General features: G+C 44.3%; 1 protein-coding gene across 1 annotated transcript in view; it reads right to left on the bottom strand.

Annotated features, from left to right (window-relative positions):
- KIF26B (kinesin family member 26B) overlaps nt 1-14,977 on the bottom strand; it is a 291,414-nt gene that overhangs the window by 14,028 nt on the left and 262,409 nt on the right. The window contains exons 11-12 of the mRNA XM_027657354.1: nt 14,186-14,348; nt 9,597-13,029 (exon numbers count right to left, since the gene is read on the bottom strand). Of these exons, the coding sequence (XP_027513155.1) occupies nt 9,597-13,029; nt 14,186-14,348 (3,596 nt within the window). The remainder of the gene's footprint in view (nt 1-9,596; nt 13,030-14,185; nt 14,349-14,977) is intronic.

Below are 14,977 nucleotides of genomic sequence, written 5' to 3'. Positions count from 1 at the left end.
CCATGCAGCACTTAATGTTATGGGATGTAAAATTGCCCTTCTGTACAGAACTTGCTCTTCAGCATTTTGGTTTTTTCTCACCAGACAGTCCAAGGCAATTACTAAAACCAGTCCTGGCTAACTAGAGAAGTACCCCTAAGCTCCCACCATTCCTTGTGTAGCTTAATTTCTATAGCTAAATAGAAATATTGTGCCTCCAATAGCAATAGCATCAATGTCAATTGTAGCATCAAATTGTTTGTTTACCAGCAAAGATTATCTGTCCTGTTCCTCCTGCTGCTCTTCACTGTCTGATAACAGGACTCCTGTTTTGTTTAAGTTGAAAACATGATGCTGACTTTATCTCTCATTCTCATTTCCTAATGAGATCTCCCCTTATGGGTAATTGTCCATGACTGAACCAACTCCTCCCAATCCTTTGACCTCCACTCTCCTAGTTTATTTTATAGTGTACTTTGCCTAGTGCAGAGCACATAGCCAGCACATTCACTCCTCAGATTTTCACACAGTTTGCACAGGTCCCCTCCTGATTACTGAAGACATTGCCAATGTTTTCCAGTGGAAGGCCCCTCTGAAGGGTGTGGGGACTTCACCATAAGTATTTAGAGTGCCCATCTCAAGGTTAGTACTCCAAAGATCAAAGAATCCAGGTGTGTATTTCCAGAAAATCTAAATAGCATTCACTCATCCCGACAACTCAGATTACACAGATTTCATAGGAAGGACCATGTTGCACCCAATAGGTGCACGTGGAATAGGAAATACTGACAGGATACACTGTTCAGAAGAAAATTTTCTATGCCCACCTCATTGTAAAATAATTCAGGCCATATTCTGTATTGACTTTTATGCAATCCCACTGTTGTGAATTCATAAGAAATACAAGGACACCTGAGGCAAGAAACTGCTGCTGCCTGTATACAGGAATAAAGCAACCCTTTTTTGTAATATTCCATCCATACCTATACTAGATGTGCTGCTTCTGTACTGGTATAAGGAACACGCTGATGTACAGCAAACTCCTAATTTTTTTTCTATCTACCCATTTAATTTCTTAACCTTGCTTTCTGAATTACTGTCCTGTTTTAAAAGGAGCAGATTTTCAGGGCAGTTTAGAGCTGGTGAATGAGCACTGCTGAAACCAGATCAGGAAGCAGTCCTCCTGCAACGTGGCAGGTTGACAAGTAATCCGGGAGATGCTCCACGGAAGATGCACATCACCCACAATTCCTAGAAAAAAACAACCAGAGTCTCTTCTAAACATTTATCTCACTTCGGACTGGATTTTAGTTTAACAGGTATTTGTCAGCATTGTGGCATTATTTAAGAAGCTGCTTATTGTTACTACAGTACTGCACTAAATAGCTGCACCAGTCACTTGGGCAGCAAAGGCAGAGGCTGGAGGGGGAAGGGGCTCTAAAGCCAGAGCATTTGCTCTCAACAGGACAGTGGTGGAGGCATTCCAGTGAGCTAATTCTGTGGCAGTGTCAGGAGCAGGTTTTATTTACACCCAGCCTAATGGTGTGCGACTCAGTCATGCATGTTACATGGAGCCTTCACCGTGCACAATAGCCTGCTGCCACTTCCTCTATTAAATCATTCCTATGTTCATGTGGCTGAAAGCTCAGTGCTGGCATGCAGTAGTCAAGCGTGTAAAAAATGATTACTCTGATCCCTTTCAACACAGATTTGCTGCATGAAATGGCCTGGCTTTGACCTGGGAAAATCAATGCTGTTGTTTTAATGAACAAAAAAAAAAAATTGTAGCTGAAGCCTGCACTTCCCCTCCCTTTGCTCCCCCCAGGGCTGTCCAGCCAGCAAGTCATATGCATAAAGTGGTCACCCGCATGCAAACAGCATTTTCCCATATAATTCTAAACACCCTTTGTCACAGTAAACGTATAATGCAGGATATCAATTAGCTACTATCACTTGTAAGCAAGTTAAAGTAGAAATGCTGGAAATGCCCTACAGCTTTCTTACACAAAGGGCAATTTTCAGCTCCCCACACTGTGCCTTAGGCAGTCTAAACATGAACCAAATTCCTTTTCACTTGGATTCAACAAGAAAAGCTCAGACTCTCTTTGTTGGTGTTTTGTTTTATCATTATCATTTTGGCCATGTTTCAAAATGCGGTGCTTTGTAATGTTGGTTGGAGATGGACTTTCATAATTTACAGTCTGTGAGTTCAGCCTCTGGCTTTTTCTGTTGCTTTCATAGACAGGGCTAAGTGCTTCCAGAGAGTGGATATGTTCAAGTATAGAATTTTCAGGGCTTTCCAGGAACCTCTAAATCTCCATCTTTCAAACCATCCCACCAGTGAAAGCTAGAGTACACTAGTAAGAGAGAAAAGGTCTCTAATTGTAGATAATTATTGTCACGTCCTAACATTCTGTCTTTTTATTAAAGTGTTTAAAATCATGTAGCAATTTGCTCTACTTTGGTGTTGAAAGTTAGTACTGAGAAAGAGCCTCAAAGAATCATCAAACTTTACTGTGAATGCCATCAAATGCTGCAGTAGGAATCTTTAATTGTCTATAGTCAGATAGGCTCCAACTCAGGGCACAGGTTTAAACTTCAGGAAGTCAGCGTCTGAAAACCTTAATTTTTCCCAGTCATGTTTCTACTCGGTCTGATTTTCAATGGCCTCTCTTAGGTTCTTTCCTTCTGGTGTTTACTGATACTTAACATTCAGGAAAAGGATGAACTGGCTCTGAAAATGCTTTACAGGGAAGGACTTTATGCCCAAAGTCTCATGTCTTCAAACTCTCTCCTTCCTTCTCACATTTTCTTCTCATGCCCAAGTCTCCGTCTTTGCTCTCATGAGTGGGTCTGTGCATGCCAACTGAAAGGCAGTGGTCCCACCGACATGTTATGATTGTTGCACACTTCCTGTTTCTCAGGCCTGCTCAGGCCACAGATCACTGCCCTGAGTGTTTCACCTTGTTGGCACAAGCCCTGCCACCAGTAAAGCTCCTGGCTCAGACTCAGTTCCAAAAAGCCTCTACTGGAGAAACCAAAGGAGACACACTCCTTAGCACAGGTCCATCCCATCTCAGCGGAGTGCTGCAAGCAGTGACAGACTGCAGCTCACAGGTCTAACTCAATGTACATAGGATGGAGACTCTCTTAGGCACCCAACCCTATTCCCAAAGGGAACAGGAAAGAAAACAGCCTCAGAAAGATCTGTGTGTCTTCATGAAAATGCCTAATTATGATAATCATCTCAGAGACCTCCTGTTCTGCTGTTCCCAGGGAAGGTTCCATTATAGACAGCACTGAAACACTGTAAGGGACCAGAACCTGTAAATAACATCTGTAGGAGAGGGCGGCAAAAGGTAGAAACAAGGCATTTATGCACATTACATGAGAAGGCAAACAGGACCTGCCTTTACTGGGTAAACCTCATTAGAGCCTGGGCTCTTGCTTTGCTGTTAGCTCACAGTGGGCAAGACATGGAGCTAACACCAAAGCTGCATCTTTGAAATTATCCAGTCATGTTTGCATTGAGAATTATCTTAAAGTAATGCCCCCATACATCAAAACTAAACTCAGGAAAAGATGCTAAAAATCAAATAGAAGAGCAAAAAGCAGGTAGATAACACTTTTGATCTAAAGACCCTGCTGTCACTTTTTTTATTCCACCATTACCTACTTTTATAAGCTGGTAACCAGAGAACACAACAATTACACAAGCTGCCCAAGGTGATACAGTGAACCAACAGCACACCAGAGAATACAACATAGATCTCGCAAGTCCTAATCTGCCACCCTGCCTGCCTGCCTCCCTCTCATATCTGTTGCATCCCCAGGAGACAAATATGGCTTTTGCAAAATGGAGTTCAACCAGAATGTACTTCCTGATCACATACAGGAATATGTATTATAAAAATACTCTTATTATTGCCTTTCCATGGAGTAGCACAGGGACATTGAAACTGGAATTCCTGAGGAATTAAAAAATAATACTGATAATGGTACAAACTATGCCCCCACACTTCAGTGCCCCGCTCAAGACAGCCCCATCTACCCAAGAGACAGGAGACTGGAGCCACAAACAGAGATATGGTTGAGATGGCAATTGTTTCTTACAAGGAAAGGGTAATAGAGTGAGTAAAAAAATCAAAGAAAACATAGTTGTGCATATGATTGTGGGCAGAGAGGGAGGAAGGGCCTGCCGTAAAAAGAAAATAAATGAAACTCTCCTCTCCAGTGCTCAGCAATGGGAGGGGAGGATGTATGGCAAAGTCAGTTGTAGTTGAGGTTAGGAGTCATGGGTGCTTGTAATTTAACCCTGGATCTGGCTCTGCCTTGGTTGAGGGCATTGGGCAAGGCAGTAAAATTCTCCACCTTCTTTTCTCCATCTGTAAAACAAGGTCTGGAATAATACTTGGACTGCAGGGTGGATTAAAGAGCAGTTGTACAAAGCTTTGAAATATACAACTGTAGATCAGGGCTAAATAGCTCTGTTTCTGCCATAAACACTCACTTTGGGCCAATATAAGCTGACATGATGTTATTGAACCAATATTAGATGATATAACGATGGGAATGTTGATTAAATGGATAGGTTAGCTTCAGGGGAAAGGCTTATGTGCTTCATGATGTAAACACATGATTTTTCAATGGGCACCAGAATTCAAGAGGCAAATACATTTTTTCTATTTTCTTCTAATTTCGTACATACACAGTTTTGTACTGGGCTGTCTGTGAACTGTACAGGTACTCAGGCAGAGCACAAAATTTAACCTAAGGCTAACAGTGAAGGATATTAATTAGCTGTATCCTTCAAAAGCTGTCAATATAGCTCTGATGCTTCATGTGTGACATTCAGGGCAGAAGCACCTACACATACAAATAATGCACTTAAGAGCACTGAAAGACAAGATCTTAATCTCAAGAAAAAATGATGTCTCTCCAATGTGTCAGAACTTCAAAAGTAATTGTGAGATCTGCTGGTGATTCTCTTAAAGACTCTTTAGAGTTCCTTTTACAGGGGCCTTGGGTTGATTCATGTTGATCGTGTCTGACAGCTAGCATTTCTGTTAATAATAATCATAAATAAAGTGGACAAGGTTGCCTGACCTGAAATGAGCATATCTATAGTGCCATATCCATTACAGCACAGTGGATCTGTGACCGCAAATCAGGAAAGGTCCAATGCTCTTGACATTTTGTATTAAAATAATATCTGTCTTTTAAGAGCTCAGAATCTTTGCATGCTGTCTTTTTCATTAAAAATTTCTCCTTAAGAGAGAACATACATGCTTATAAGAACGGAGATATTAGGGAGGATGAAAGATTGCAAAACTTTACAATTTTTTATTATGCAATAAAAATACATTTGTGAACAGCTCCATTCTCCCTTATATCTCAACTCCTCCTTCATGTTCTCCTGCATTGAAGCAATAATCCTGGGTTTATGCCATCATAAATCGGCTGACATGTGAAAAATTATACTATTATCAAACACATCAAAACAGAATTATGATTTCACTGCTGCAGGACCAAATGCAAACTGGATCTGGGTTAAAAGAAAGTGAAACTTGATTAATTTCTGGGCAGTGGTTTGCTACTAGATAGAGATGTGATAATTTTTTTTTTTTTTTAGTTTCTATGAAACCCCTTGTACTTATACACAAATACAGGTCATTCAAAACAATACAGGAATTACTTGCTGATATAGGCAATCACATGTAAAAGCAAAATTCCAGAGATAATACACTCAGAATCTCTCCATATCAGATGACATGATGAATTAAGAGAGAAGTTTTGTAAATTACTGTAGTGGTTTGGACCTTGTTTTCCCCCAGAGGCTGAAAAGTGGTAACCCCCAGGGGTGGAAACCCCTGGAAGTTTTGGAGTTCTGTCCAATGAGCGCTCCTGCAGAAATGTAAACATATCACAAGCACCGGAAGAGAAGAGTTGTAGTTTGGTTGGTTAGAAGAGTAGCCATGTTGTAGGAGCCACGAGAAAAGGGGCCCGGAGCCCCTCGGGGCCTCTGGGGCCCCCCAGCCCCAGATGGGGGCTACAGGGACCTGGAACAGCATACAGCTGGGCTAGGTACCTGTATTTGTAAGCTGGGAGATGTTTTCTCCAAACTGGGCAGTGGCCAGAGAAAGCAGCAGCCGAGCTGGCACTGACCGGAGAAGCGGTGGCAGAGAGCCAGAAGAGATAAGACGGAGGAACAGAGACATGCAGCACCGCAGAGAAGACTCCTGGAAGGAGAGTTGAGGAGAAGAGAGCCCGCAGCAGAGCTTCGGAGTTCTGGGGGTAGGAACCGTACCAAACCCCTAAAACTCCTTTGAGACCTCCTGGAAAGGAGGAAGATGATGGACTCTTACTTGAAAGAGCCTTGAAGTGCAGCATGCACTGCAGAGAGGAGCTGAGAAGCTCAAAGGCGTCCTGAAGCTGGACCGGGACGGAGAAGGAATGCGGGGGGGTTGACCTTGGCCCCCCTCGCTGCTGCTGCTAAGCCAGCAGCCTTGAGACAGAGCAAGGAGCTCTGCAAAGGGGAATTTCAATCCCCTGAGGAAGGGACTTTCACGAAGATGCCCCTGCATTTCGTGATATACCTGTGGTGACGCGAGTCTTGTCCCTGCTCGCAGTCCACAGATGAGGCCTTTGCTTGGACCGAAGGAGAGCCGAGGGGCTTGGAGACCCCCTTGTGTGTATTGAACAGAGATCCAGCTACAACAATCCAGTTACTGCTGCATGCATGAGATGAGGAGAACCTGCTGCCTTAGAAGAAGCTGCTGCTCTGAGAGACTGGAAGGGATCTGTCCTTCTTTCCCTCCTGGACTTTTATTTGGAGGGGAGAAGAGATCTGATCCATTGTAAATACTGTATGTCATGGTAGAGATAGTTGTGATCGTGTGTATAATGTGTTATAGTATTTATTTGTACAGTCATTGTAATATATTCCCTTTCCCCCATTCTGAGTCTGGTTGTGTTTTGTCTGGAAAAACCCATCTCACATTAGGTTGAGATGTGGGAGGGGGGATGGAGCTAGGGAATCGGATTTTGGGGCTATCTCAAACCATGACAATTACTTTGAGGGAGGGTGATGTGCTAGGCTATGCCAAGTCCACTGGGGCAGGCAACTTCCAAGGACACAGGCTCTCCACTGAAAGCCCTCCACCCTCATTCAGGTCCAGTATCAGGTAGATAACTGCAACATTGCTGACAAAGGAAAGAGGAACAAACCCACACCAGAAATTAGAATAAAGAAATGAAGCTCTTGGCCAACAAAAAAAAAAAAGCTTGGTGGAAAAGACAGGTTAGATCTTACACACCAGCAGAAAAGCAGCAAAGCTAGGACTCCTCATGGTTCCTTCTGAGGAAAGGTTCTTGCTTGCCCCCTCACTTGCCAACTTTGCATGTCTGTACTGCATGACAAACCAGTGCCAATGTTCTGCCACGTAGGCTCAAGGCTGGAAAAGTCTCTTCTCACCTGATGTGTCCTGACTGCTACAAGAACAACCTGAAACCTGAGTCTCAAATAGTTCTCTCCTCCAAAACTCCCTTCTTTTGGCCACAAACACAATGTTCAGTCCTGCACATGGGTTATCAAAAGCCAAAGTTGTGAGCCAAAATACAGCCCTGGTATAAAATACAACACACACATCTGAAGCTCGTCTGTCATTACAACACAGAGGTAATGCTTTTCCCACTCATATCTCCAGCCTTGTCCAGCCTCCAATGTGCTATCAAAGCAGAGGGAAATGAAATGATATAGTTTTACGAGCATCAGAGTAAACAAATCCTGGTCTTCTACTGATTTACTTTTGGGAGGAACTCTTGAGTCTAAAGAATTCAGAGGCTCTGCCTAAAGCTTTTCTCAGAGTATTTTTATAAAATATCTCCCCTAGGGAAAGAGTGGGGGGGTGAGAGACATTGTTCTCTAGTGTCTAATCTGTTCCTTCATCTGCACAGCTGCCTGTTTTCACACAACTTGATAAATTTTTGCATCTAAATGACCTGTGGAAAAAGTCTATGTTACATGGGCAGCTTCTCCGCAAGGCACAATCCAGTTGTCAGCATGCACACACAAATTCCATCACTGTGGACAGCTTTGTTTTCCTTTTCCACAACACACAAATCATCTCTATTTTTCTTGCAAGTTTATATTTGAAAGGAGCTTTTAGAGGAAGAGCTCCTCAGAAAGAGGAAAATCAAATTATTACCACTTAAACTGAAGGGATAGGAAAGAGATTTTCTCACAGGATGCAAAATTAACTTCAGAAAGATTATTTAATCACTTCATCTGGGTTTGCAGTATGTAGAGTGATCACTTTCAGGTGCATACTCTGAACAGGTACAATCAGCCATGCATTTATGGATATTGTTTTAATAGCGGTATCTATAGCATTCACATCTGTGTTGAACATGTTCTTCCTGCCACCACAGTCAAGAGCATAAAGAAAGAGAGAGTTATGCATTACTCAGCTTGTTCACTGCAAATGAGGTGAGTATTGTAGCAAGTGGAATGGCTGGTGACTTAGGAAAACAAATTTTGGACAGTCAGAGCTACTGTAGGATTAGTCACTGATACTCCACATACCTGTGTACACATCTTCCAATGTCAACGTGCATTTTTTTCAAAAGTAGGTTAGGCAGGACTTGCACTACAGGTTGGGAAAACAGCGTCCAGGAAAAAGGTGAGGTGACCAGCTCATGAATGCTCCCTATCCCTGTTCTGCAACTTTATGAAACTCGTTCTGGTGGGAATATGTACAAGTTGCAACTGCACAGACTCTTAGTATTACACAGGAGGCTCTTGCCATCTAATAAAAAAGTCCTGATGTAGTGTGAAAGCTACTGAGGATTATATCTGAACAAAGGTGAAGTCTTTCTGATTTGTACCGTGATCACTAAAAAGGTTTCAGTTGCAAGTCCTTCAGTGCAGTAGTTCTGATATATTGTTCTTAATATAATCTGTTATTTTTTATCAATAAATTAGTGGGAAAAGGAGTCTCAAGTCAAAATTTAAAAAGCAAGAATTTCAGACACAGGATAACATCTTTCAAGGCACATGGGTACAATTCGTTCCATCTTCTATGTAAGAAGAAAGAATTCAGCAGTTTCAGATGTCGGGCATCTTGCACCTTTGGGTATCCACAGCACACAAGGAGAAAAACTGGGGTCACAACAGATATAGCTATTTGGCAAGACTCTGGTCTTGGGCTGGTGAAATGTGCATAATAACAAGGAAGTCTGTGTCCAAAGTGCTTAAGAGTAACAATTACATTTCATGGCCTAACAAAGGCATCTTTCAGGAATCAAATCACAAGTATATTTGTATAAATAAATACTTGAATGTGGCTGTCATTGGCATTACTAGCCAATTTTTGTTCATCTGAAGTAAACCTAAGTGAAACAGGTGAGGGAGAGACTCCACTGCCAAGGCAATGAAACTACAAAGGATTTGTGCATGTTCCAAACCAAGGCAAGGCAGAGCCTAGGAAACTTACCCTGTCCTCTCTTCTCAGCTGAGAATGGTATTTAACCAGCTTACCTTTAGAGCTAGTCTACCCACCATATTACTAGTTACCTGATTTGATTTGCATCCCTCTTTCACTTCACCACAAACTTACCTGCATTTGATCGTTTCTTTGGATTTTTGAGACTTCGGCACCTGCCGCTCGCAGAGCTACTGTTCTCACTCATGGAGTCTTGAGCTGACGAGGCACTCCCTGTCGCCTCGCTGTCCCTCATCATGCTCTCATAGCCACTGCTCCCCCCGCTGTGGTAGAAGAGGGCTGTTTTCCCCATGGCAGGGGGCAGCTCCCCACTCAGGACACTGCTGTTGTCACTCCCATGGCCACTGCTGCAGCGGTGAGGTTTCCGAGGAGGGGTGATCTTGCTGTAAGGTGAAGGCAGCATGTGAACAGCTGGCTTCTCATCTCCAGGAAGGCCCCCACGCTCATCTGCCTCTGAGCTTCCCTGCAGCTGTAAGCCTCTGGCACTGGCGCTCCCTTGGAGCAGCTCTGAAATCCGCCCATTGACAGCCCGAAGAGGCAATTTGGAAGCAAGGCTGGAACCCCGACTTCTGCTGAGGGACTGCATTGACCATGACATGTTCTTCCCACTTGGGGGCAAACTGGAGCTCTGCCCTACGGACTGAGGCAGAGATTTGGTGGAGAAGCTGAGCGTTTTGGTGGCAGAGGCAGACAGGTTGCGGGCCTTGGGACTTGCCAGCAGGAGCTTGCTGACTGCAGAGATCTTTGACTGGCTGGCTTTTGGGGAGGCACCTGCTGACTGGGAGAGGCCCGAGTTGGTGGGTGAGGACATGGCACTGCGGCTGAGGCTCCTTCCAGCCCTGGGCATTGTGGTGTCTCTGCCAGGGCTCATCTTGGAGCTCACAGATGACAGGCTTTCTGCTCTTTCCAGTGACAAACACTCATAGTGGCTTCCTGTGGACCTTCCAAGGGAGTTGGTCCTGCTGGCGAGCTGCTCCAGTTTGGCACTGAAGAGCTTGCTGCTGCTGTTGTTGACACTGCTGTCAATGCCAGGGCCTTTTTGTTTGGCATTCAGCTCCTCAGGGAAGCTGGCCAGGAAGGACACAGGCTGGCTGGAGGGACTGCTCGTGGTGCTGCTGGCTGCACTGTGCTGGGGGCTGGCTCTGTTCTTCTGATCCAAGCTTGACTTTCTCACTGGTGGCAGAGGAGGGGTCCCTTTGGGACGAGTGAGGATGCAGTGTTTGGGAGATACCATTTTCTTGTCAAGACTAGCCTTAGAAAACAGGGGGAGGGCAGGAGAACTGACTCCACTGCTGTCAGTGGCCGTAGGATGGAGATGACTGTCAGACTCCTCCACCTTGCTTGCCTTCGAGAGGCCTCGAGGGAGGCTAAAATTCTTCAAGCCATCAGTGGAATGAACAGGACTTTGGGTTGCAGAGCTGGATGCTGCCACCTCACACCCATCCACAATCCTTTTTAGACTGTCAGATCCTGGTGAAATAGAAGCGTCCCCACTGCTGGTGCTAAACCTGTCCACTGAGGACTGCTTTGTGCTGTGCTCGGGCTTGGCTGAAACCACAGTTGTGTCAGGCCTTGGCCCATCACTGCTCTCAGAGTTGTCCTTTTTAACATCTTCTTCTCTCTTCAGCCAAGGGTCTTCAAATTTGATGTCCTTCTTAGCACTAGATTCTTTCCTGTCATGGGGATGAGTAACCTTTGAGTCTACAGTTACTGCCGGTACAGCATCATCAGTGTCTTGTGCTTTGAAGGGATTAACAGCAATACATGGGTACACAGTAATGTTTGTCTTCATTGGGATGTAGCCTTCACAGCTGCTAAGGCTTGTGGTGTTTTTGATTGTGACAGTAGTTTTTCCTAGAGCTGATATTTTACAGCCTTTGATGGGTGGCACTTTGCCAAAAGCTTCCTCCCCCATTTCTGACAGTATAAGCATGTTGTCAGCCACTGACTTCTGTTTATCACTTACACAAATCATGCTGGCACTTTGTATGGTGCTTGCAAACTCGGAGACAGGGGGTTCTGCCATAGCTTCCCCATGCCCATAGCATGCCTGGGCTATGAAGCTATGGCACGACTGTTCACCATCACTCCCTGTGCTCATTTCACTCAACCATGAGCTGATGGATGAGCGCCTGCTGCCATCATCTTGGGATTTGTCATCTAGACTCAGCTTTGGAAGTGGAAGGAACTGTGTGATGCTGACTTCAGACACAGGAGCTGCACTGGAGTAACATTCAAGATCTTCAGATATGCTGCTGATAATACTGACTGGTCTAGACCCAGAGGCCAAAGCCTGCACTGAGCAGTCACTGTTAAAACTGATGATGCTGGTTGGGCGCCCATTGTCAAGGACCCCACTAATGGTTAGCTCTTCTACAAGGGTGAACACCAACTCGTCCTCTCCATTCAGCTCCAAAGGTTGCTGAACAGTCACCATGGTGGTGCTCAGAATCTCCTTCTTGGATTCTGGAGAAATGCTTTGCTGCTGATCTTCACTGAGAACAGTCTCTTCAAAATCTCCATTGCTGGAGGACACTGACTTCTTCATAATCTGAGGGCTCATGCCTACAGGTGGGGTCCGAATTTCTGGTTGTAATAAAGATTCACTAGATGTCATCCCAGCATCCTTACTCAGGGGAGCTGGTGGGGGAGTGGAGCTGGGCAGGACTCCTTTCTGTGTATAGACCTTGCACCTCTGGGAAGGAGAAGTTGGTGGCTTATACTCAGATGTCTTTGAGAGGCTTGCAATGCCAAGTCGGGGTGAACCCATTGGCCGAGGCTTGCCTTCCACAAATCCACAGGTGTTGAGCCCTTCTCTGCTGCTCTGCAAGCTGGTGCTGTGTGCTAACTGACAAGAGCTAAGCTCTTTACTAGAGCTGCCTGTTACACTCCTGGGAGAAGAAGGAGTTGAAAGATTAGTAAGAGCTCCAGAAGGAACAGGGGAGTGATTTCTCTTAGTTTTGCTGGGTGTTGCATTTATATTTTCCTTGGCTTCTCTATCAGGATGCTGACATTCTGGCATCGTATCTTCCTTATCTGACTCTGGTAAGTGGCTAAGTTCTGCCAGCTGGCTTGAGACAGAGCACTTAGACATCTGGTCTGAGCTAAATTGAGCAGGCATCTCTTCAAAGGGAAATTTGTCAATCTCTTCACTGCCATCTATGCAATCCAGCCTCTCCTGGAGCTCTGCAAAGGTATTGCACTTCAGGCAGTCTCTTTCAGATGTGCTGGGGCCTGATTCACTAATTTCCTCCAACCTGCCCTCATTTTTGGTCTTTTGCAGAGCAGGAACTATGGGAACAAAGTCAGGGGGCCCCTCATTATCTGTCAGTTCCTTATCAGAAAGGGCAGTGCCATTGGGACCAACATAAATCACCGTATCACATGACTGCTCACTGCTGGACGAATAATCAGGATCACTTGATAAATGCAAAATAGGAAAGTCTGGGTCAACAGTGTTTCTAGAATGGAAAGGTCTCAGCTGGGTTGGCCTTCGCATCCTGCCCTCCTCACAAGAGCTTTCTCCTCCAGAAGAACTTGATGTGTACTGCAATATGAGAGAAAGAGTCTGTGATATTTCAGCATTGCAAGCTGCTCCTTGCACAAACTGCATACACAAAAAGGTCACAGTCACATCTAAATTGGGATCTCTAAACTAAGGCACAGAGCTTTGGAGCTGCTTATCCACAGTCCTACAGCAAACACGCAGCTATTGTTCAATGGTGAACCCAATACTTCAACTCTGAGTCCCACTCAAAATCATGAGACTTCCAAAAAAAAGTGCTAAAAAAATTAATTAGGACCCCTCCCTTAGTTGAGCCTGTCCAAAGAAATCAGATATTTGGCAAAGCCTTTGCTGATTTTGTGTGTGTGCATATGTGTGTGTATGCGTGTGTGTGTGCGTGTGTGTGTGTGAGAAGAGGATCAAGAAAACTCATTACATATAACCCTCTTTGGTCCTACTTATAGTGTGTGGAATTGTATAACATGCACTCAGAGGTCTCTGGAGACAGAGCACTGTGATGGTGTGCGGACCGAACCCCTTCACTTTCCTCTCTTCGGTCAATTGACAAAAAATCTTTTGTCAATCTCTAGGTAGTCAATTTAAGAAACACATAACATTCACTTGTTCTGCTCAATTCACACCATAAGCTTCATAGAAGGAACCAGGACTCTAAAACATGAAAACAGGTACAGCCGATTCTCACTCTGTTTCTTGGAAAATCTACCACCCTTATTTAGAAGCAGTAGGAATAAAAAGGACACCAATGCTGGCAACAGACACACTGTTTTGCATTTATTTTGCTACTGCTCTCTCTGAGAAGCACAGAGAATCTAATTCTTAATTAATCTCAATTTCCTTTAACTCTACAGCAGTTTCATTCCTTATTATTTCATTAGCACTAAGAGCATAATGGAAAATAAATGCTCTCTGACAGTTATATCATTAAATGAGGGCAGCTTACAAACCTGCTACAGCAGATATGTCTGAACTAACTCCTCTGTCTTTGAAGCTGATCCATTTACCCGCCCTAGTCTCTGATATGTGTTCTGTGACACTTGCCTAGGACAGGGTATATACAACCCATACACTTTGGAATTGATTACTGATTTTTTACATTTTGCTCTACCCTATTAAGGAACCTTCAGGATCCTTTTTCCTCCCTCCTCCACCATCACAAGGGAGTTATACATTGTCTTACCTTAGTTTTCTTTTTCTTCATCCTGAGGACCCGTGATGCAATCTGGATGGTGGACAGTGTCTCAGCATAGTTCCCCGCAGTAGCTGAAATGTGAGCTATCATTGTGGTGCGGCAGTTCATATTCCCCAAGGACTCTCGAAGCAACATGGTGAGCTTGCTGTCTCTGTAAAATAAAATGAATTAAGGCTACATTAGCGAGCAAGGTTTCATTTCGGCCACCATGATGCAACTTGGGTCTTGGCAGGATATTTTCTCCTCTTTTTAATGGAATCCTAATTAGTTGCCTTCCTCAGGTTTAGCCTATGCTGCTTTTGCAGCTGAGCATGCTGAAAGACGCTGGACTACAATTCAAACTTCTTGTCCCAGTTCCTGCCTTCTGTCTTTTTCTGGTCTCAGTCCTACCTGCACTGTTACCACTGCCAAAACAGAGATGCAGACCAGCACTGGAGACTGTTAAGAAGCTAAAGCAGCACACATCAAACTGCTGCCCTTTGGAAGTGTAGAGTGTGCAGGCAAACCCTGGCCCAGCTCTGGAGGACAAAGAGGGTAGTGGATTAGATTAGAGAACACAAATTTTTTCTTGCCTTCCAGGGCACTGGATAACTCAAGGTTAATAGTAGTTAAATCACTGAAGTCAGTTCTGGATGCTGCTGGTGAAATACAAAACAATCAAGCCTTCAGACTTCACACAATTGTTCTTTCATATTAGATCTTTTCTTCCACTAAGGTGGAAATCAAATTTTCTCTTCTTGCCACTTACTCTATTGTTCAGCATCGGGTAGCTTTTGAAAT

Source organism: Corapipo altera, unplaced genomic scaffold (genome assembly GCF_003945725.1).
Source record: "Corapipo altera isolate COAL_440 unplaced genomic scaffold, ASM394572v1 2c, whole genome shotgun sequence".
Lineage (NCBI taxonomy): Eukaryota > Metazoa > Chordata > Aves > Passeriformes > Pipridae > Corapipo > Corapipo altera.
Note: the sequence above shows the minus strand (reverse complement) of the source record. Positions and strands in the feature narration are given on the sequence as shown.